This window comes from Herpailurus yagouaroundi, unplaced genomic scaffold, assembly GCF_014898765.1.
Source record: "Herpailurus yagouaroundi ecotype Mexico unplaced genomic scaffold, PumYag 193, whole genome shotgun sequence".
NCBI classification, from domain to species: Eukaryota; Metazoa; Chordata; class Mammalia; order Carnivora; family Felidae; genus Herpailurus; species Herpailurus yagouaroundi.
Window position 1 is genome coordinate 1,903,822 of NW_024412424.1, and position 21,789 is coordinate 1,925,610.

Consider the following 21,789-nt stretch of genomic DNA (forward strand, 5'->3'; position numbering starts at 1 on the left):
GAGAGAGAGAGAGAGAGAGAGAGAGAGAGAGCATGAGTGGGGGAGGGACAGAGAGAGAGGGAACGAACTCACGGACTGCAAGATCATGACCTGAGCTGAAGTCGACAGAGCCACCCAGGTGCCCCCAAGTATTGTGAGTTCTTTTTTTTTTTTAGTTTTTTAAAATGTTTATTTATTTTTGAGAGAGAGACAGAATGCTAGTGGGTTAGGGGCAGAGAGAGAGGGAGACACAGAATCCGAAGCAGGCTCCAGGCTCTGAGCTGTCAACACAGAACCCGATGCGGGGCTCAAACTCATGAGCTGCGAGATCATGACCTGAGCTGAAGTCTTACGCTCAACCGACTGAGCCACCCAGGCGCCCCTTGTGATTTCTAAATCAAAATGAGCATTAGTGATATTTTGAGGTGTCTGCCTGCAACGGCCAGGCTGTGATATGAAATTACCTTTGATTTCCACGGGAGACAAAGTCACAGGGCTGGCTGATACCTGCTTTGACAGGACATAAAAAAACACAGGCTAAATTCCAGTTAGAAGTGTAAAGATGGGGACGCCTGGGTGGCTCAGTCCATTAAGCGTCTGACTCTTGATGTCGGCTCAGGTCGTGATCTCACGGTTCATGAGATAGAGCCTCACGATGAGCTCTTCACGGACAGTGCAGAGTCAGCTTGGGATTTTCTCTCTCTCTCTCTCTCTCTCTCTCTCTCTCTCTCTCTCCACCTCCCCCACTCGTGCTTTCTCTCTCTCTCAAAATACATAAACTTAAAAATAAATAAATAAAATATTTTTTAAGTGTAAAAATTAATAATGGGAAACCACACTAAAATGGAAGCCTGAGGCCAGAAGGGGGAGCTCACACCCTACCACTCCATATCAATTACAGGAAGCAGTGTCAATTTCAGAACCTCCAACAGGGGAATCCACAGGAAAGAATGATCAATTCCAGTTCTCAACAGGAAAAGAGGACATGCCGTCTCCTACAATAAGTCAACTACCCCTGAAACTCCGCCAATTAACCATCATCACCCTGAACTCCTGCTTCTCTTTGATGGACTTTCCTCCAAAACAGCCCCTCCCAACTTCCTCCTTCTCTATAAAATAATGTTCATCTCCTTTGTTGGAATAGCCTACGGTTTTTGCCATAGTTTGCTTCTCCCGAATCACAATTCTCTGCTATAGCAAATAAACCCATTTTTTTTTTTTTGCTAGTAAACTGACTTTACTTATTTATTTTATTTATTTTTTAAAATTTTTTAACCTTTCTTTATTTTTGAGACAGAGAGACAGAGCATGAGTGGGGAAGGGGCAGAGAGCAAGGGAGACACAGAATCCGAAGCAGGCTTCAGGCTCTGAGCTGTCAGCACAGAGACCGATGTGGGGCTCGAACTCACAAACTCTGAGATCATGACCTGAGCCGAAGTTGGGCACTTAACCGACGGAGCCACCCAGGCGCCCCTGTTTATTTGTTTTAATGTTTATTCATTTTTGAGAGAGACGGAGACAGGAGTGTGAGTAGGGGGAGGGGCAGAGAGACAGAGAGAGAGGGAGACACAGAATCTGAAGCAGGCTCCAGGCTTTGAGCTGTCAGCACAGAGCGAGATGCAGGGCTCAAACTCACAGACCATGAGATCCTGCCCTGAGCCGAAGTTGGACGCTTAACAGAGTGAGCCACGCAGGCACCCCACTAACTTTATCTTCAAAGTTAATAGAAGGTACTGAAAATAAACATGTTTAGGTTTTTTTCTCCACCTTCCTGAATTCAGTCTGGACAGCCCACCTTAAGATCCCTTGGTAAGGTTGAAGACCATGGCCACAGTATTTTGCAGCCCCTTCTCATTAGGAGGAGATGGAAACTAGTACCCCTCTCCTTGAATCTGGACTGGCTTCGTGACTTGCTTTGACCAACAGAATGTGGCAGAAGGTGTGAGTTTGGAAGATAAGTCTTATCCTTAATTCCCACTTTGATTCTCTTGGAATGCTGCCTCCTGATGCCCCATGTAAGGAAGCTGATCTAGCCCAGGAGCTGACAAAGCTTTTCTATAAAGGACCAGGTGGTAAACGTTTTTGGCTTTGTGTGCCATAGCCACAGTTCCAATAGGAGTCTCTACTTACAGAAGCCCAAGTTTGAATTTCGTAGGATTTTCACGTGTCAGGAAATATTAGTCTTTTGATATTCTTCAACCATTCCAAAGTGTAAAGACCATTCTCAGCCTCTGGTGAACCAGACGTGGTCTGTGAGCTGTGGTTTGCAGACCCCTGTTCTAGCCTATTGGATAAGAGGTCACATGGCGGTATTGACCTTAAAATGAAAACAATTATTTTTTTTATTTTTATTTTTTTGTTAAATTTTTTAATGATTTTATTTATTTTTGAGACAGACAGAGACAGAGCGTGAACGGGGGAGAGTCAGAGAGAGAGGGAGACACAGAATCCGAAGCAGGCTCCAGGCTCTGAGCTGTCAGCACAGAGCCCGATGCGGGGCTCGAACTCACAGACTGTGAGATCATGACCTGAGCTGAAGTCGGACGCTCAACCGACTGAGCCACCCAGGCGCCCCAGGAAACAATTATTGTACCAACAAAATGGGCTTGTTCAGGAATAGCAGAGAATTGCAATTCGGAACAAGCAAGCTACGCAAAAACCACAGGCATGTCCAGCAAAGGAGAGGACTGCGATTTTTTGGAGAAAGAGGAAGTTGGGAGGGGTTGTTTTGAAGGGAAGTCCATTGGAGTTCAGGGTGATGATGGTGTCTCATTGGCTGAGGCGATTGAGTCCAGCAGGGGGACTGCCCAGCCAGACAGATACAGTTGATCCCTGTTGTATGAATCCACTCCAGTTCGGGGTGATCTGTTACACAGCAATAGCTAACTGGGACACCAGGTCTAGAAGATTTTTCCAGGTTTAGAAAAACATGAGAGACTCTGAAAGAAACTTCGGATTGGCTTTAAACAATAAGAAAGGAAGTCACAACATCTCCATTCCCAAGACGTATTTCATGTTGCCAAGGTTTTGTGAATGACCTCAGTCCCGATATGTCCTTGTTACATTCTGTTTTTTTTTTTTCAACGTTTTTTATTTATTTTTGGGACAGAGAAAGACAGAGCATGAACGGGGGAGGGGCAGAGAGAGAGGGAGACACAGAGTCGGAAACAGGCTCCAGGCTCCAGGCTCCGAGCCATCAGCCCAGAGCCTGACGCGGGGCTTGAACTCACGGACCGTGAGATCGTGACCTGGCTGAAGTCGGACGTTTAACCGACTGCGCCACCCAGGCGCCCCATGTTACATTCTGTTTAGAAATGGTTTCCCCAGATTTTCCTCACTCTCGCGACTCGTGTCGCGAGTGCAAAAGATGCACCAAGAACAAAATGATCTCGAGGACAGAGGACTCTTCTATAATGTTTGTGAGGTGCCAGGCTTTTGTTCTCAGAACAGAAAAGAAATAAACATTAAAAAAAAATAAACAAATAAAAATGTCTCTAGGCATTGCCAGGTGTCTCCAGGGGCAGTTGAGAACTACTGCGTATTTATTTATTTATTTATTGACAGACAGTATGAGCAGGAGAGGGGCAGAGAGAGAGGGAGACACAGAATCAGAAGCGGGCTCCAGGCTCCGAGCTATGTCAGCACAGAGCCCCATGTGGGGCTCGAACTCACCAACTGCGAAATCATGACCTGAGCCGGAGTCGGACGCTTAACCGACGGAGCCACCCAGGTGTCCCGAGAACTACTGCTCTAACCCTTTATTCTGTTGTAGTGGGTTGAGTGGTGGCCCCAGAGAGATCTGTCCGAGTCCTAACCCCGGAACCTGTGACCGTGACCTTATTTGGAGAAAGGGTCTTCGCGGATGTAATTAAGAATCTCAAGATGAGATCTTCTTGGATTATGGAGGTAGGTCTTAAATCCAATGGCAAGTGTCTTTGTAAGAGACAGAAGAGGAGACACACGGGGAGAAGGCCGTGTGAAGACGGAGGCCGAGTGACGTGGCCACAGCCGAGGAATGCGTGGATCCTCCCCTAGAATTTCCAGAGGGAGTGTGGCTGTTGACATTTTGATTTCGGACTTCTGGCCTCCAGAACTGTGAGAGAATAAATTTCTGTTGTTTTAAGCCACCTGGTTTAACACTTTGTGATACTTTGTTATGGCAGCCGCAAGAAACTAATACCCCTGCTTGTGGTGGGCACATGAATTTGGCGGAGAGAAATTGTTCACTCCCACGCGGTGCTCATGGTCTGTTTATAATGAAACCCCCAAGCTATGATCTTTCAGTATTTTACTTTCAATGGATGCTTCATTTCTCTCCTTCTGCAAAGTTCTAAGAACTCCCTTCGCCGTGGCCTGCACCCCAGGGAGGGAGATGCACGGTTGGCTGTGCCCCTACGCCCAGCAGGTGCCTGGCCCATTCATTCCGCGGATGCGAAACCCCTATGGCGCAGTGGTGACCAAGAAATATTTGATGCACGGCGTTCCAGGAGGCGGGCATTATCACCCAAGGGCAACCAAGGTACAGAGGGGAGAGGTGACCAGTCCAAGGCCACCAGCTGGAGAGGGGTAGAACCTGAGTCTGTCCCCGTCTCCAGGCCTCAGTTTCCATTTCTGTGAAATGGAGGTAAGACAGGGCTTCATCTGGAAAACCAGGCGACGGTTGTATTTCAGAACTGGGAGTTTTTGGTAGCTTAAGGAGATAATTGAGGGTGAAATCTGCTGTATCTTCCGTGATGCCCCTGGGGCTCTCGGGACAGCCCTTAAGCAAAGGGATACATAAGGGATAAACAGGGATACAAAGGAATAATTGACCACTGAAAGCAGTGACAGCAGACTGGGTCAGCACAGGGGGAGGTGGTCCCTCTGTAACCGGAAACTGCGTTCTCCTCCTGGTGGGTGTCCAGCTGAAAGACAACCAAGCCAAGAGTGGGAAAAGGAAGGGTTTTATTTGCAACAAGTAGGGAGACCACTGAGGATATTTCTCCCAAAGCACTGTCCCCGCCCCCCCCCCAGACAACAAAATTGGGGAAGTCTGAAACTAAGGGTACATGCATATTCATGAAAGGGCTTGGCAAAGGAGAGCGCTGTAGAGAAGTGGGGCAAAAGTCATCGATGTTTGAGTGTTCCAGGAGTTTAAACCCTGCAAAGATTCAAGAGTGTGGTGGGTCCATCTTTCCCTCTGAAACAGCAGCGGGAGTTTTTTTTTTACCACCAATATACTGTCTCTGATGTGGTGAGGTTCTCCCCTGGCCGGGTAGTGGCTGTTTTTAATTCCTTTTGTTCCTTTAAAATCGTTAACTACGGAGGTCTTGTGATTTTAACAGATCCCAGGACGTTCTGCAAGAAATGTGGTTGGGCATTTCACAAAGTGGCTGGGGACCTAAAATGACTTCTCTTATGTTAAGAAAGTTACGGCTTGTCTTTCTTTTTCTTAATGTTTTTATTTATTTTTGAGACAGAGAGAGACAGAGCATGAGCAGGGGAGAGGCAGAGAGAGAGGGAGACACAGAATCCGAGGCAGGCTCCAGGCTCCGAGCTGTCAGCACAGAGCGTGATGCGGGGCTTGAACTCACAGACTGTGAGATCATGACCTGAGCCAAAGTCGGACGCTCATCTGACTGAGCCACCCAGGCATCCCAAAGCCTTGTCTTTCTTTTTTCGGGAACCTCTCGCCCTATTTGCCTACACCTGCATCTGGAGTTCTGACAGTTCCGGCCTGAAGAAACAAGTTGGGTTTCCAGAGCCTTTTGGATTTGGGGATTTCAGCCTGAGGACCTATAAGAGTATCTCCAGGAGCTGTGGGCACACTTGGGAGAGATTGCTTGTCTGGGGCACTATTTAGTCAGGTCTCAGTAAACTCTGTAAGATGGAGAAGAGGAGGAACGGGGAGAGGAAGAAAGAGGAAGAGGAGGGGGGAGGAGGAGGGAAGCCAGGAGGGCAGGGGAGGAGCTAAGAGTCGGTTAAGCGTCCGACTTCAGCCAGGTCACGATCTCACGGTCCGTGAGTTCGAGCCCCGCGTCAGGCTCTGGGCTGATGGCTCGGAGCCTGGAGCCTGTTTCCGATTCTGTGTCTCCCTCTCTCTCTGCCCCTCCCCTGTTCATGCTCTGTCTCTCTCTGTCCCAAAAATAAATAAACGTTGAAAAAAAAAATTAAAAAAAAAAAAAAGAGGAGGGGCCGGGAGGAGAGGGATAGAACAGAAGAGAAACGGAAGGAAGTGGGGCGGGGGAGGAGCAAAGAAGGGGGAGAGTGGAGGAAAGGGGGAGGGGAGGAAGAAACCTGAAGAGGGAGAGGAAGAGGAGGTGAGAGGGAGGAAGTGGGGAAAAATGAAGGAATCTGGGTGGAAGGAAGGAGGGGGAGGAGAAGTTTGAGGAAGGAGACAAGGGGAGGAAGAGGGAGAGGAGGCAGCGCAAGCCTCCAGGCCACGTTTGTGAATGAATGACTCCCAACTCTAGCTAGCGTGACAGCTCCAGTCCTCAGTTTCTTGGCCTGTAAAATGGGGATGATCACAGTAGTGCTACCTGGCAGGATAAGAGTGCAGCTGTAGTTACCGGTCACTGCTGACTGCCGATCCCTGCCCAAGGAAGTAGCAGACCAGTGGCTGGCTCTGGGCCTGTCCTCCTGATCTGCCTCCTTGCCCCCCATTCCACCCACCCTGGGCAGCCGCAGGCACCAATGGTAGCACGTGGGAGGGGTGGGAGCCTGCCCAGCCCTGTCCTCCAAATGGCGCTGGAAGCCGGCCCTGGCCGCCTCCCAAGGAGAGCGCTGGGAAGGTCGGCCAAAGCAAGGCAGAAAACAAGCAGGGGTGGGGTGGGCAGGGGGGCAGAGGAGGGGGAGCTTGGAGGGAGGGATCCAAGGCAGTGGCCTACATGGGCATAGCGCAGGCAGAGCAGGGCCCAGGAGTCTGCAGAAACAGAGGGTCTGGAGGACCCACCTTCTCGGGCTAGGTTTGGAGTTCTCTGTCTTGGCCTCATCGTCCCCGCCTGAGCTTCTGGGAACCCACGGGGAACCGGCCAAGACTGAGGGTCTGTGAGCCGCTCCAGGTCAGCCAGGGACCAGGGTGGTGGGCAGTCAGGCGGGCGCTAGCCCGTGCCTGATCGGGAGGAGGGCTTTTGGGTCTCTGGGTGGGCATTTAGGACCTTGGGTACGGGAGGGTGTGGGGACCCTGGTGTGCGGATTTTGCCCTCCCTGGGCTCTTGGGGTGTTAAAGAGATTTAACTGACGAGATTTTGCGATATAGGTTTGGGATTAGTTGGGTCCTTGAAATGGATCATTAAGACAGATGGGGTTTAGAACCTTCTGAGGGTCCTAGGCTGTGAGTTTAGGACTCTTCGGGTCCCCGGAATGTGTATTTAAGACCCAAGAGGCTATGGTGCTTGGATATAGGACAAACTGGGGCAAGAATCCAGTACACACAGGCCCTGAGTGTGAACTGGGATTTTCTGGTGCCCAGGGGTAGGAATCCGTGTGCCCTCTAAAGCTCAACCCGAAGCCACGCCCCTAGGCTGCGGGAGCACGTGCTTTCTAAACGCCGCGCGGGGGCGGGCGGAGGGAGGGCCGTTTGGTTGTCTTGAAGACAGCTGCGGCCGTCTCTGGGCCGTTCTAGCCCCGGGGTCTCGTTGGCCGTCGTCTCTCTGGCCCGGGGCCTCTCTCTATGGTCGTGGCCTCCGGAAAGAGGCGGGCCTTGGCTAAGCGGCTGAGGAGCTCCGGCGCTTGACAAGTCGGAAGAGGGCCTTGGGGCGGGCCTGGGCTGGCAGGTGGGGAGGGGCCTAGGGCGCTAGGTGGGCCAGTGTGGGGCCCGGAGGGTGACGATTGGGGTAAAGCTCGAGGGAGGAGCCAGTGGCCAGGGGTGGAACCTGTGCCTGGGATAAGGGGCGGGCGAAGCCCGGGGCTAGGGGAGGGGCCTAGCGTGGAATGGGCGTGGTATGCATTTGTGGGCGGGACCATATCGTTGACTGGGGGCGGGGCCAATGGGTGGTGGAGGAAGGGTAGAAGCGGGACTTCGGGGGAAAGCTCAGGACCTGTTGGCTGGACGGGCTTGGGAACGGGGAAGATCCTGTAACTGAAGACAACGGCTAGGTCAAGGCATGGGGAAGGGCTGGTCAAGTTACGGGGAAGCGACTGGGTCCGTGGTAGGGAAGAGGTGGAGCCCATGCTTGGAGCCAGGTCGTGAGGATGGAGCTTGGGTTCAGAGTCCAGCCTCTAGGTCAAGACGTGGGGCAGGGCTTGATAGTGACTGACGGAGGGGAAGAGCTGCGTCTGAGGGCGTGGCCTGTAATAATGATTGGCAAAGAAGCCTGAGGAGGGTTAGGAACCAGGAAGCCTGTATCCAACATGGGATAGGGGCGGGGCCCTGATCCAGGGGCGGAGCCTGTCCGGAACACGGCCAATTCAGGCAGGAGGGCGGGGCCCAACCCGAAGGCGGTGGCCTGGGCTCCCCGAAGAGGCGGAGCCGGGGCCGGGGGGCGGAGCCCGGTTGGCTGTGGGGCGGGGCCCCAGCGGCCCGCGGCCTCAGCGCTCTCCGCCTCCCCAGGATGCGGGCTCCGGGTGCAGGTTCGGCTTCCGTGGTCTCGCTGGTGCTGCTGTGGCTGCTGGGGCTGCCGTGGACCTGGAGCGCAGCGGCGGCGCTCGGCGTGTACGTGGGCGGCGGCGGCTGGCGTTTCCTGCGTATCGTCTGCAAGACCGCGAGGCGGGACCTCTTGTGAGTGCATTCGCGGCCTGGTCCCCCGCCGGCTGCGCGTCCAGGGGGTGGTCAGAGGTGGAGGTTGCAGCGGCGGCGTTGGGGGGTCCTGAGGGCTTGGGGAGAGGGGTTTTGGATACTGGGGGCGAGGCTTAGGTGAGGGCGGGGTTAGGGGCGGGGCCGGGACCTGAAAGAGTGCCGGGTAGGGGGTCACTGAGGGGAGCTGCAGGGGACAGTTTGAGGGTCTCTGGAGGGAGATGAGTAGGTTTCAGGCTTCTAGGGGCTGCTTTGGAGACTTCAGGGCACTGGAAGGTAACTTGGAGATCTTTGGGGGAGCTGGTTGGGGTTCCAGAGAGCTGAGGCTGATTGGGAGCCCCTGGGTATTTGGGGGTCTCTGTGGGGACTTGGTGACTGTGACAGGCCTCTCGGGGCTCTTCAGGGATTCTGGTAGGTCCCTAGGGTCCCACAGTGGTGACCCAGTGGTCTCTGGGGGCTGCCAAGACACTTTGGGTTTACTTAGGGCTTTCTCGGGTGTGATGGATGAAGGGGCCTTTTGGGGCACCTGTAAGGGACTTTTAGGGTTCCTGAAGGGTGTGTGTCTCCACGGGACAATTTACCGGTTTCTCTGTGGCAGTAGCGCCCTTTGAGAGTTTGGAGTCTGTGCAGGATTTGGGGGGTTCAGGTTTTGTGGAGAGGTTGCTGTGTATTCCAAGACTTGTTTGGGGAATCTCTGGAGACTGTGATCTCACGCGAGGGGATTTTGGTGTCATAGGCAGGTATCCCTGGAAGAAGGTCTCTGGGGTGTCTCTGAGGGGCTTGCCTGAAGAAGCTGTTGGGGGGTGTCTTCCTGGGTGGGGGGGGAATAGGTGTCGGGGGGGATTCCCGTCCGAGCAAATCTTGGTAACAGTCCCCACATGGGAATGCCTGAGCACCTGCTGTGGCTGCGAGGCTGATCCTTTCAGGGAGGTGGGGGGACTGACCCATTAAGGGTGAAGAAACAGGCTCTGTGAGCAGCAGGGATGGTGTGCAGCTGGGGAAAGTTCCACTGCCAGTTGACTGGTTCTGAACCTTCCAGCACCCGTCCTTTCTTCTCCATGCGCTGGCCCCTGCCTCTGCCTTGGTCTTTCTGACATGCACATCTGAGCATGCACTCTGTTCACCTACCCTCCACGACCCCCATCCTCTGCAGGAAAAAGACTCAACCTCCAGCTGGACACTGTGACCTATCCTGGGATCTGCCCACTCACCACTCCCCACCTCTATCGTGTCATCTGGCCCTCATATCAACTTGCCTTGTCAGGCTCAGGATGTTCCCTCTGCCTGGCACACGCTGGACCTCCTCTTGCCTGGTGATGCCTTATGATGTTGCCTCCCTCGGGACCCTTTGCAGAATTTTCCTACTCAACACCTTCCCACGGTTCCTTGTCGCCCTTAGAATCGACACCACCTGAGGTTCCTGACTGTGTCCACAACCTCTCCTCCTTTCCTTTGTCACTCTTCCAGCTACACTGGCCTTGCTGTTCCTAAACATGCTCGGCCCCAGGGCCTTTGTACTTGCTGCTCCCTCTGCCTGGATCCCTCTTCCTTGCTATTCATTGTCATCATGCCATAGCTTAAATGTCATCTTAGAGAGCCCTCTCCTGACCCTGTGTCTCTGTACACTCTCCAACCTTGTTGCTCCTTGGCAGGATGGCCAATATTTGCTGAGTGCCCGCTCCATGCCAGGCACCATGCTAAACATGACTTCTCGAAGCCCTCCCAACAACCCTATGGTGTGGGTACTCTCTTGTCCCCACCTTACGGACGAGCAAACTGAGGCACAGCAAGGTTTCGTCGCTCGCCCAGGTCGGGGGGAGTAGTGGGGACAGGATTTGAACCCAGGCAGTGTGGCTCTAAAGCTTGACTTGTAACCGCTAGCGACATTCATCGTTTGTAATGATCTTGTGTGTCTGGTTTATTGCCTTTTAATTCTTGAGTCTCTTTCGCCCCACTAGACGGCGGGCCCTGTGGGGACACAATGGAGGCTGTGTTGGTCTTAGTGTCACTGTGGCCCTGGCCTCCACATGGGGTGGCACATCGCAGGAGCACAAGATATGTTTGCTGGCCGGCACGCCTTTCCCTACCCCCTTGGGCTCGCACAGGCCCCAGCTCTGCCTCATTGAGCCAGAGTGTCTGTGCCTGGCTGTCCCCCCTGGGGATGGGGCAGGAGCTGGGTCTACTCGGAGGCAGCCTCCGAGATGGCCCAACGTCCATAGGTCTTCTCCTATGATCCCCCCTGCTTTGAGAGTGGGCTGGATCTAGAGACTTGCTTCTAATGAACAGAATACAGCAAAAGAAATGGGCTGTTACATCCGAGGTTTGTAATATGCACAACTGTGGTGCTCTCTCAGATCATTCCCTCTGGAAAAAGCTGGCTGCTGTTATGCAAGGCAGTCCTGGGGAGAGGCCCACGTGAGTGAACTTGGAAGTAGACTCTCTCCCAGTGAAACCTTGAGATGACCTCAGCGCCAGCCAATACCTTGATTGCGGCCTCATAAGACACTCGAACCACACTGCTAAGCTATTTCTGGCTTCCTGACCTTCAGAAAATGTGTGATAATAAATGTTTCCAGCTGGTAATTTTGGAGGCAATTTGTCACACAGCAATAGCTAACTAACACAGCTTGTATGGCCCTTTCTGTGGACCAGGCCTTGTGTTCTCACAGTCCTATAAAGAAGGAAGGGCGCCTGGGTGGCTCAGAAGGTTGAGTTTCCGACTCTTGGTTTCTGCTCAGGTCATGATCTCGCAGTTCGTGGGATCGAGCCCCACGTCGGGCTCTGTATTGACAACTTAGACCCTGCTTGGTATTCTCTCTCTCCACCTCCCCCTCTGCCCCTCCCACCTTCGCACTCTTTCTTTCTCTCTCTCTCAAAAATAGATAATTAACTTAAAAAAGGGGGCGCCTGGGTGGCTCAGTCAGTTAAGTGTCCCAACTCTTTTTTTTTTTTTTTTTTAATTTATTGATTGATTTTGAGAGGGACAGAGATAGCATGAGTCGGGGAGTGGCAGAGAGAGAGAGAGGAGAGACAGAGAATCCCCAGCAGGTTTCGCACCATCAGCATGGAGCCCAGGGTGGTGCCCAAACCCACGAAACGGTGAGATCATGACCTGAACCCAAACCAAGAGCCAGATGTTCAACTGACTGAGCCACGCAGGTGCCCCCTAAGTGTCCGACTCTTGATCTCCGCTCAGGTCATGATCTCATGGTTCATGGGTTTGAGCCCCATGTCCGGGCTGTGTGCTGACAGTGCGGATCCTGCTGGGGATTCTCTGTCTCTGTCTCTCTGCCCCTCTCCTGCTCACGTTCTCTCACTGTCTCAAAATAAATAAATACAACCTTAAAAAAAAAAAAAAAAAAAAAGGATGCCTACTAACCCCATTTACAGGCACGGAGAGACGAGGTCCCTTAACTGGGAATGCACAGGCAAGCAGGGCAGGGCACTGGAGTTCACGTTCTTAGCCCCTGTGCTGTGGCAGGGGAGCTGCCTTTAGACCCAGGGTTCAGAAAATCTGTAAGCACCCGACTCCAGTTCTCCCACCCCGTTCTGTATCCTGTATTCGCGGCGTGAAATCTGATCACATTTATTCTTGTTGGTTTCTTTCTGCCCGGGTGTCCTGGAGCTCAGGGTGAAAACATGAGGGGCAGAAGGATGAGAAGAAGTCTCATTCAGGAAGGGCCCAGAGGCGCACAGTGGCTTCTTTGTCCCCAGGGTGGGGGTGGCTTGGGCTGCTGCCAGGCCGGGGCAGCCCAGGCATGTGGCTGGAGCTGAGCACTGGAGTCTCCTGTCTGCCCACGTGGGTGTACTCCGGAAAGGATGGGGGCGAGGGCAGGACGGGACAGGCGGTGAGAGCTGGGCCCATCCCGAATGCTCATGTAACCTGATCGTGACCGGCTATAGCCTCAATTCCTGTTTCTTGCAGTATCACCAGTGGACAGGGTGGGGGTGGGGGCCCTCCTTGCAGGGGCTGCTTCCTGTGGTTCCCAGCCTTGCTGAAGGTCCTTTCCCCATGGCTATAAAAATAATACCAGCTTCTGGGGTTCTTGGGGTGCTCTGTCAAGTTCACTCACGGGAAGCTCTTAGAGGAGAGCTGGGTACCCGGTCGGTACTCAGATGCGTTGGTGCTGGTTGCTGTCGGCTGGTGGGGGGAGGGGGGGCTTGGTGGCTGTGTAAGCAGATGGTTGGGAGCTTGATGGCCAGAGCCAGGGTGGACCTCAGCTCTGCCCCTTGCTGGCCCATGGAAAGTTGCCCTCTGAGTCCCAGTTCCTTTATCTATAAAAATAGTCCTTATGTAATGTCTCTCCCTCAAGAAGCATGAATTGAACACCTCTTGTGTGCAGCATGGGCATATGTGGCAAATGCTCTATTAATGCTTTGTTAGGCCTCAGGAGGAGCAGAGGGACCCTGGTGGGGGTCCTGGTTCTGGGCTTCTGCCCTGACTTGCTGTGTGACCTCGGGCATGTTAATGCACCTCTCTGAGCACCCGCCTCATCCCGTCATCTGTCACATGGGAATTTTAGGACTCTGCTTCAGAGGGTGGCCATAAAATTCGCACAGCGCCCGGCACATAGTAGGTGCTCAATAAATGCCGAGGCTGCTCACCTCAGCTAGTCTACTTATTACCGAACGGGTGGGATATCAGGATCTGACCAGGGAGGGCGTCTTCTGTCTCTTTCCCAAGATATAGTTACAGAATCTGCACAGACCTTCCTGCCGTCCGTGCCCACAGGTGGCCGAACATTCTCCGTCATATTTCTTAACTGGCACTTTCTTTCCATTTTTACTTGTCATTTTTACTTTTATGAAAGTCATGCAAGCTTCCAGATGAAAGATTCTCAGCCCTCTACCTCATAAAGCCACTGCAAACGTTGAATCAACAAATACTGAGCTATCATTCCTGGAGGAAATACTGGGTTAGGTTTCTGCAAACCTCCTGTCACGACATTTTTATCAACCAATCAGTACATGATCTTGTTTTATGTTTATTCTATTTAAAGACACCTCATTTTATAGAAGTTCTTTTTATTTATTTTTTTTAATTTTTTTAATATAATTCAGTGGCTTCCATACAACACCCAGTGCTGATCCCAGTGAGTGCTCTCCTCAATGTCCATCTCTTTTTGTTTGCTTTGAAGTAAGCTCTGGGCCCAACATGGGGCTTGAACTCATGATCCCGAGATCAAGAGTCACATGTGCTACTGACTGAGCCAGTCAGGCACCCCTATATTCCTTTTTTAAAAATATATATTCTTGGGGCGCCCAGGTGGCTCAGTCGGTTAAGCGGCCGACTTCGGCTCAGGTCATGATCTCATTCGAGCCCCGCGTCAGGCTCTGTGCTGACGGCTCAGAGCCTGGAACCTGCTTCAGATTGTGTGTGTGTCTGTCTCTCTCTGCCCCTCCCCCACTCATGCTCTACATCTCTCTCTCAAAAATAAATAAAACATTTCAAAAAATACATATATATATACATATATATATATGCATATATATATATATATGTATATATATATTCTTGGGTCTCTTTGGTGGCTCAGTTGGTTAAGCGACCGACTTTGACTCAGGTCCCTATCTCGTGGTTCATGTGTTTGAGCCCCACATCGGGCTCTGTGCTGACAGCTTGGAGTCTGCAGCCTGCTTCAGATTCTGTGTTTCCCTCTCTCTCTGCCCCTCCCCCACTCGTACTCTGTCTCTGTCTCTCTCTCAAAAATAAACAAACATTAAAAAGATATATATGTGTGTGTGTGTGTATGTGTGTGTGTGTGTGTGTATATATATATATATATTCCTGATTCATTACCAGTGAACTGATGGCCAACAGCATTATAACTCATGCCCGAGCAAAACTTATCGAAGTAAGGCACATCTCAGCCTTCTTGCACTTAGGAACACTAGATAGCACTTTAGCGTTATTCCTGGGAGCCATTTTAAGCTTCAAAATCACCAAAGAAAGGACAAAAATGCAAAAAAAAAAAAAAAAGTGGCACTAAATAGACTTCCAAAAGGATGCTTATTTACAATATGAGCTGAAACAAAAAGGCAGAGTGCTGTCTTGTTGAACTAACCTGGGAATGTGCACATTGGCAGCACATTTTGTTGTTGTTTTTTTTTTTTTTTGCCACTCTGTGTGTGTCCTCAAATGGTTGTGAAAGGAATATGAATATTGATTTTTGGGGATGCAAATAAATTTTAGTGAGCAGGCAAATTTGCAGTTAAGAAATCTGTGAGTAATGAGGATTGACTCATAATTTGGCCAGGTAAGTAATCAATATTTACATTGTTTTGATGGTAACAGTGTTCTTAGTTGAGCCACTAGTATACTATGATCATTTTTTATTTCTTAACAACCTTTATGTGTTTTGGGGGGGTTATTACTTGCCTTTGTATTTGTTAGTTTTCTTTGCATTCATCTATACTTCAAGACCAAATGACAGTTGTTTCTGTCTTCTCTCATGACTTTTATAGCGTAAGATGGGCTTTCAGTTTCCCCTTTTTTGGAGAAGTCTCTCTTCTAGCCTCCAATTTGTCCAGGCTGGGCTACTGACTCTTTGCACCTGGTGAACAGCCGTCATTCCAATCTTGATTCTAGCCACCTTCCTAAGAATTGGCATTACGTCTGTCTTGGGTTAGATGCACTGTTTCCTGGGTCCCTGGTGGTTTTCTTCTTTGGTTTACTCCTTTGATTTGTTGGAGCACCTTCTTATTAGCTTTGGGAGACATGTGGTTGAGAAGTTATTTTTTTGAGACCCTTTAGGTATGAAAACATTTTTATTTCCACCTTCACACTTGATTGATGGTCTCGGTTTAAACTTCTAGGTTGGAAATAATTTTCCTTCAGTATTGAAGGCATTTCTTCTCACATAATTATTATTGAGAAGTCTGAAACCCTCCTAATTCCTGATCTTTTATAGTGATCTGTTTTTCTTGCTGGAAGTTTGTGGGATCTTTTCAAGATGGTGAGCTATTTCCATCCATTGTATGGTCTGTTGTTTAGCTTCATGGCAAGGAAGTTTTCTTAAATGGTACTGATGATTTACTCACCTTTATTTCTTTTGTTCTTCTTGGAACACCTGTTATTTAGTACCTGGAACAGCATTTGGCTTGATAATTATTTGTTGAATAAATATTATGTTGGATATTCTGGGCTGGTTCTCTAATATTCTTTTCTTTCTTTCTTTTTTTTTTAATTTGCCATCTCCATCTTTTTATCCTACTTTCTATGATAGTTCTTCAAATACACCTTCTAATCTTTCTGTTAATATTTGACTTATGCCTGCAAGTTTAAAATTTTTTCAATGTTTATTTATTTTTGGGACAGAGAGAGACAGAGAATGAACGGGGGAGGGGCAGAGAGAGAGGGAGACACAGAATCGGAAACAGGCTCCAGGCTCCGAGCCGTCAGCCCAGAGCCTGACGCGGGGCTCGAACTCACGGACCGCGAGATCGTGACCTGGCTGAAGTCGGACGCTTAACTGACTGCGCCACCCAGGCGCCCCTCAAGTTTAAAATTTTTTATTATGATCATTATTTGTTTAAATTCATAGACTTTATTTTTAATTTTTTATAGACTTCATTTTTTTATTATCAGTTTTAAGTTTACAGAAAAATGGATCACAGACTACGTAGAGTTCCCATATATCCCCTTCCCATTCCCCACAGTTTCCCTATTATTAAGATCTTGTGTGGGGCGCCTGGGTGGCTCAGTCGGTTAAGCGGCCGACTTCGGCTCAGGTCATGATCTCAAGGTCCGTGAGTTCGAGCCCCGCGTCGGGCTCTGTGCTGACAGCTCAGAGCCTGGAGCCTGTTTCGGATTCTGTGTCTCCCTCTCTCTGACCCTCCCCCGTTCATGCTCTGTCTCTCTCTGTCTCAAAAATAAATAAACGTTAAGAAAAAAAAAGATCTCGTGTTAGTGTAGTATACCTGTTACAATTGATGAACCAATATTGATACATTTTTATTTTTACTTATTTATTTTTTAAAATTTAAATCCAAGTTAGTTAATATACAGTGTAATAATGGTTTCAGGATAGAATTTAGTGATTCATCAGTTACATATAACACCCAGTGTACATGTTATCAAGTGTCCTCCTTAATGCCCCTCGTCCATTTAGCCAATCCCCTCACCCACCACCCCACCAACAACCCTCAGTTTGTTCTCTTATTGTTTGTCTCCCTCTCTGTTTTTGTATTATTTTTGCTTCCATTTTCTGATGTTCATCTGTTTTGTATCTTAAATTCCACATATGAGTGAAATCATATGATATTTGTCTTTCTCTGGCTGACTTATTTCGCTTAGCATAATACACTCTAGTTCCATCCATGTTATTGCAAATGGCAAGATTTCATTCTTTTTTTTTTTTAATATTTTTATTTATTTTTGAGACAGAGAGAGACAGAGCATGAGCAGGGGAGGGGCAGAGAGAGAGGGAGACACAGAATCTGAAACAGGCTCCAGGCTCTGAGCTGTCAGCACAGAGCCCGACGCGGGGCTCGAACTCTTGGAGTGTGAGATCATGACCTGAGCTGAAGTCGGACGCTCAACCGACTGAGCCACCCAGGCGCCCCAAGATTTCATTCTTTTTGATCACCAAGTAATATTCCATATGTGTGTGTATGTATGTGTGTGTATATATATATATATATACACACATACATACACACATACCCCACATCTTTATGTATTCATCAGTTGATGGACATTTGGGCTCTTTCCATGATTTGGCTATTGTGAATAGTGCTGCTATAAACATTGGGGTGCATATGCCCCTTTGAATCTGCACTCCTGTATCCTTTGGATAAATATCTAGTAGTGCAATTGCTGGGTCATAGGATAGTTCTATTTGTAATTTTTTGAGGAACCTCCATACTGTTTTCCAGAGTGGCTGCACCAGTTTGCATTCCTCTTTCTCTGCATCCTCACCAACACCTGTTGTTGCCTGAGTTGTTCATGTGAGCCATTCTGACAGGTGTGAGGTGGTATCTCATTGTGGTTTTGATTTGTATTTCCCTGATGATGGGTGATGTTGAGCATTTTTTCATGTGTCTGTTAGCCATCTGGTGTCTTCTTTGGAAAAGTGTCTGTTCATGTCTTTTGCCCATTTCTTCACTGGGTGATTTGTTTTTTGGGTGTTGAGTTTGATAAATTCTTTGTGGATTTTGGACACTAACCCTTTATCTGATAATGTCATTTGCAAATATCTTCTCCCATTCCGTCTGTTGCCTTTGAGTTTTGCTGATTGTTTCCTTCGCTGTGCAGAGGCTTTTTATCTTAATGAGGGCCCAATAGCTCATTTTTGCTTTTGTTTCCCTTGCCTCTGGAGACATGTCAAGTAAGAAGTTGCTGCGGCCGAGGTCAAAGAGGTCTTTGCCTGCTTTCGCCTCTAGGATTTTGATAGTTTCCTATCTTATGTTTAGTCTTTCATCCAGTTTGAGTTTATTTTTGTGTATGGTGTAAAAAAGTGGTCCAGGTTCATTGTTCCGCACGTTGCTGTCTTTTTCCCCAACACCATTTGCTGAAGAGACTGTCTTTATTCCATTGGATATTCTTTCCTGCTCCGTCAAAGATTAGTCGGCCATTTGTTTGCGGGTCCATTTCTGGGTTCTCTATTCTGTTCCATTGATCTAGGTGTCTGTGTTTGTGCCAGGACCATACTGTCTTGCTGATTACAGCTTTATAATACAGCTTGAAGTCCTGAGTTGTGATGCCTCCAGCTTTTATTTTCTTTTTCAGGATTGTTTTGGCTATTCAGAGTCTTTCTGGCTCCATACAAATTTTAGGGTTGTTTACTCTAGCTCTGTGAAGAATGTTGGTGTTATTGCGATAGGGTTTGCATTGCATGTGCTTTGGATTGTATTGACATTTTAACAATATTTGTTCTTATGATCCACGAGCATGGAATGTTTTTCCGTGAGTTCTTCAATTTCTTTCGAAAGCTTTCTATAGTTTTCAGTGTATTCTCAACAAGATACTAGCCAACCGGATCCAAAAATACATTGAAAGAATTATTCACCATGATCAAGTGGGATTTATTCCTGGGCTGCAAGGGTGGTTCAATATCTGCAAATCAATCAATGTGATACATCACATTAGTAAAAGAGAAGATAAGAACCATATGATCCTCTCTATAGATGCAGAGAAAGCATTTGACAAAATACAGCACCCTTTCTTGATAAAACACCCTCAAGAAAGTAGGGATAGAAGGATCATACCTCAAGATTATTAAAGGCCATATATGAAAGACTCACAGCTAATATCATGCTCGATGGCAAAAAACAGAGCTTTCCGCCTAAGGTCAGGAACACGACAAGGGGGTCCACTCTCCCCAGTGTTATTCAGCATAGTGTTGGAAGCCCTAGCTTCAGCGGTCAGACAACACAAAGAAATAAAATGTATCCAAATCAGCAAGGAGTACTCTATGGGGAAAACCCAAAGACTCCACCAAAACACTGCTAGAACTGACACATGAATTTGCAAAGTCACAGGATATAAATCAGTGCACAGAAATCTGTTGCATTTCTAGACACCCATAATGAAGCAGCAGAAAGAGAAATCAAGGAACTGATCCCCTTTACAATTGCACCAAAACCCATAAAATACCTAGGAATAAACCTGAGCAAAGAGATGAAAAATGTATACCCTGAAAACTATAGAAACCTTTTGATGACGTTTTTATTAACTAAAGCTCTTTTTTTCCCTTAGGGTTTACTCTGTGTGCTGTGCATTCTGTGGTACCCTCACACTGTAATTTTCCAGGATTTCTTTTCATTCCCTAAAGCTTTTTTTTTAACATTTTTTTTTAATGTTTATTTATTATTGAGAGACAGAGAGACACAGAGACACAGAGAGTGAACAGGGGACGGGTAGAGAGAGGGGAGACACAGAATCTGAAATAGGCTCCAGCCTCTGAGCTGTCAGCACAGAGCCCGACGCGGGGCTCGAACTCATGACCTGAGCCGAAGTCAATCACTCAACCAACTGCCCCTACCCAAGCAGGGGAGGGGCAGAGAGAGGAGGGAGACACAGAATCCGAAGCAGGCTCCAGGCTCTGAGCTGTCAGCACAGAGCCCGACATGGGGCTCGAACCCATGAACCATGAGATCGTGGCCTGAGCCAAAGTCAATCACTCAACCAACTGAGCCACTCAGGTGCCCCTTTGTTTCCTTTAGTTTCCGTCATCCCTAGTAGAGGAAATCCCCAGGGGTCCGATAATCCTTGGTTGTAAATCTGGTTAGAAGCTCTAGGCATGGGCATATTGGGGGGGGGGTGTCTTTTCAACTGCGAGCTTCATGATGGGGTCACCCGGCCAAGGGTGCTTTGCGGGAAATCATGCAGAGGAGACGAAGGTTGGGGGCTCATCATCGAATACGGTACAGACACTCCCTGGCTTCCAGTGGTTTGACTTACAGTTTTTTGACTTAACGATGATGCAAACGTGATGTGCATTCGGTAGAAGCTGTACTTTGAATGTGGAATTTGGATCTTTTCCCCAGACTCCTGACAGGCAGTATGAGACTCTGTCCTGATCCTGGCCACCAGCAGTGAGCCGCCGCTCCCAGTCAGCCGCACGATCACGAGGGTAAACGACCCGTACAGGCATTCTGTTTTTCGCTTTCAGAATGGTATTCAGTTAATTATGTGAGATATTCAACACTTTATTAAATAGGCTTTGTAGGGGCTCCTGGGTGGCTCAGTTGGGTAAGCGTCCAACTTTGGCTCAGGTCATGATCTTGCGGTTCGTGGGTTCGAGCCCTGCGTCGGGCTCTGTGCTGACAGCTCGGAGCCCGGAGCCTGCTTCGGATTCTGTGCCTTCCTCTCTCCCTCTGCCCCTCCCTCCCTCTGTGTGTCTCTCTCCTTCAAAAATAAATAACATCAGAAAAATTTTTTTTGAGAAAATAGGCTTTGTGTTCAATTATTTTGCCCAACTGTGAGCTGATGTAAGTGTTTTGAGCACGTTTAAGGTAGGCCAGGCTCAGCTATAATGTTTGTTAGGTTAGATGTATTAAATGTATTTTTGACTTACGGTATTTTCAACTTACGTTGCGTTTTTTGGGGGTGTAACCCCACTGTAAGTCCAGGAAGATCTGTCTTATTGACTACAGTCCCCCTGTTGTACGTTACATCCCTGTGACTGATTTAATGTAGGGGCTTGCTTCCCAGACAGATTTCTACCCATTTCGCGCTGGAGTCCAGGATTCGGCTTTCTCCCACCTCCAAGGACCTTTCCCATTTTCCTAGTCTTTGCGTTCACACTTTTAAAAAATCCCTTGACTGGGGCACCCGGTTGGCTCAGTTGGTTAGGCATCTGACTTTGGCTCAGGTCATGATCTCATGGTTTGAGTTTGAGCCCCCCTTCTCTCTCCCTCTCTCTCCCCCTGTCTCCCCCTCTCTCTACCCCTCATGGGACTCTCCCTCTCTCTCTGTCTGTCCCTCGCTCACTTGTGCCCTCTCTCTCTCTCTCAAAAAATTAATGAAAAGAAAAAAATCCCTTTACTGGCTATTTTGGGGGGAAACAGGGAAATTCAATGATCAGTCAGTGTCTGGGTGTTTGACTTGGCTGCTGCCTTTGCATGAAATCACCCGTGACTTTTCTCACCTTGTGGCTCCTTCCTCATCCACCTGCGTCGGGGCCCCACAGCCTTCCGTTGTAAGGATCAGCCGTTGGGCATCGAACCCCTCCTAGACTACAGGTCGTTTGGGCTCTTTTCCGTCTTCTGCTCATTGGAAGCTACAAATGAATAGCAGTATCATTTCCCCCAGGTGACTTTGACCTGCCACGATCAATCTTCTAATTAGTGGAACGATCCAGAACCATGGAGAAAGTCCTGTTGCCGTGCAGTCTCCTCCCACTCTCTGCTTTGCCCACTCCTCTCTATCCTGCTGGCCTTGTCCTTCCCACCTCCAGGCCTTTGCACTCACGGTACCCTCCACCTGGAATGCTTTCCCCCTACCGGCCGCGCTTTACCCGCTGCTGGCTCCTTCCTGTTCTTTATTTTTATCATTTTTTAATTGTTTAAAGTTTATTTATTTATTTTGAAAGAGAGAGCACACAGGGGAAGGGCAGAGAGAGAGAATCCCAAGCAATCTTCGCGACGTCAGC

The 21,789-nt window shown here is 49.0% G+C and overlaps 1 protein-coding gene across 3 annotated transcripts in view; it reads left to right on the forward strand.

The window, feature by feature from the left end:
* Positions 1 to 6,819: 6,819 nt before the first annotated feature.
* The window catches only part of SLC27A1 (solute carrier family 27 member 1), a 32,243-nt gene continuing 17,273 nt past the window's right edge, over positions 6,820 to 21,789 (forward strand). Inside the window, exons 1-2 of one of the 3 annotated variants that reach the window (XM_040444877.1) lie at positions 6,820 to 7,019; positions 8,510 to 8,677. In XM_040444877.1, the coding sequence (XP_040300811.1) occupies positions 8,511 to 8,677 (167 nt within the window). In that variant the 5' untranslated portion in view covers positions 6,820 to 7,019; position 8,510. The remainder of the gene's footprint in view (positions 7,020 to 8,509; positions 8,678 to 21,789) is intronic. The other 2 variants (XM_040444876.1, XM_040444875.1) reach the window with 2 other exon arrangements.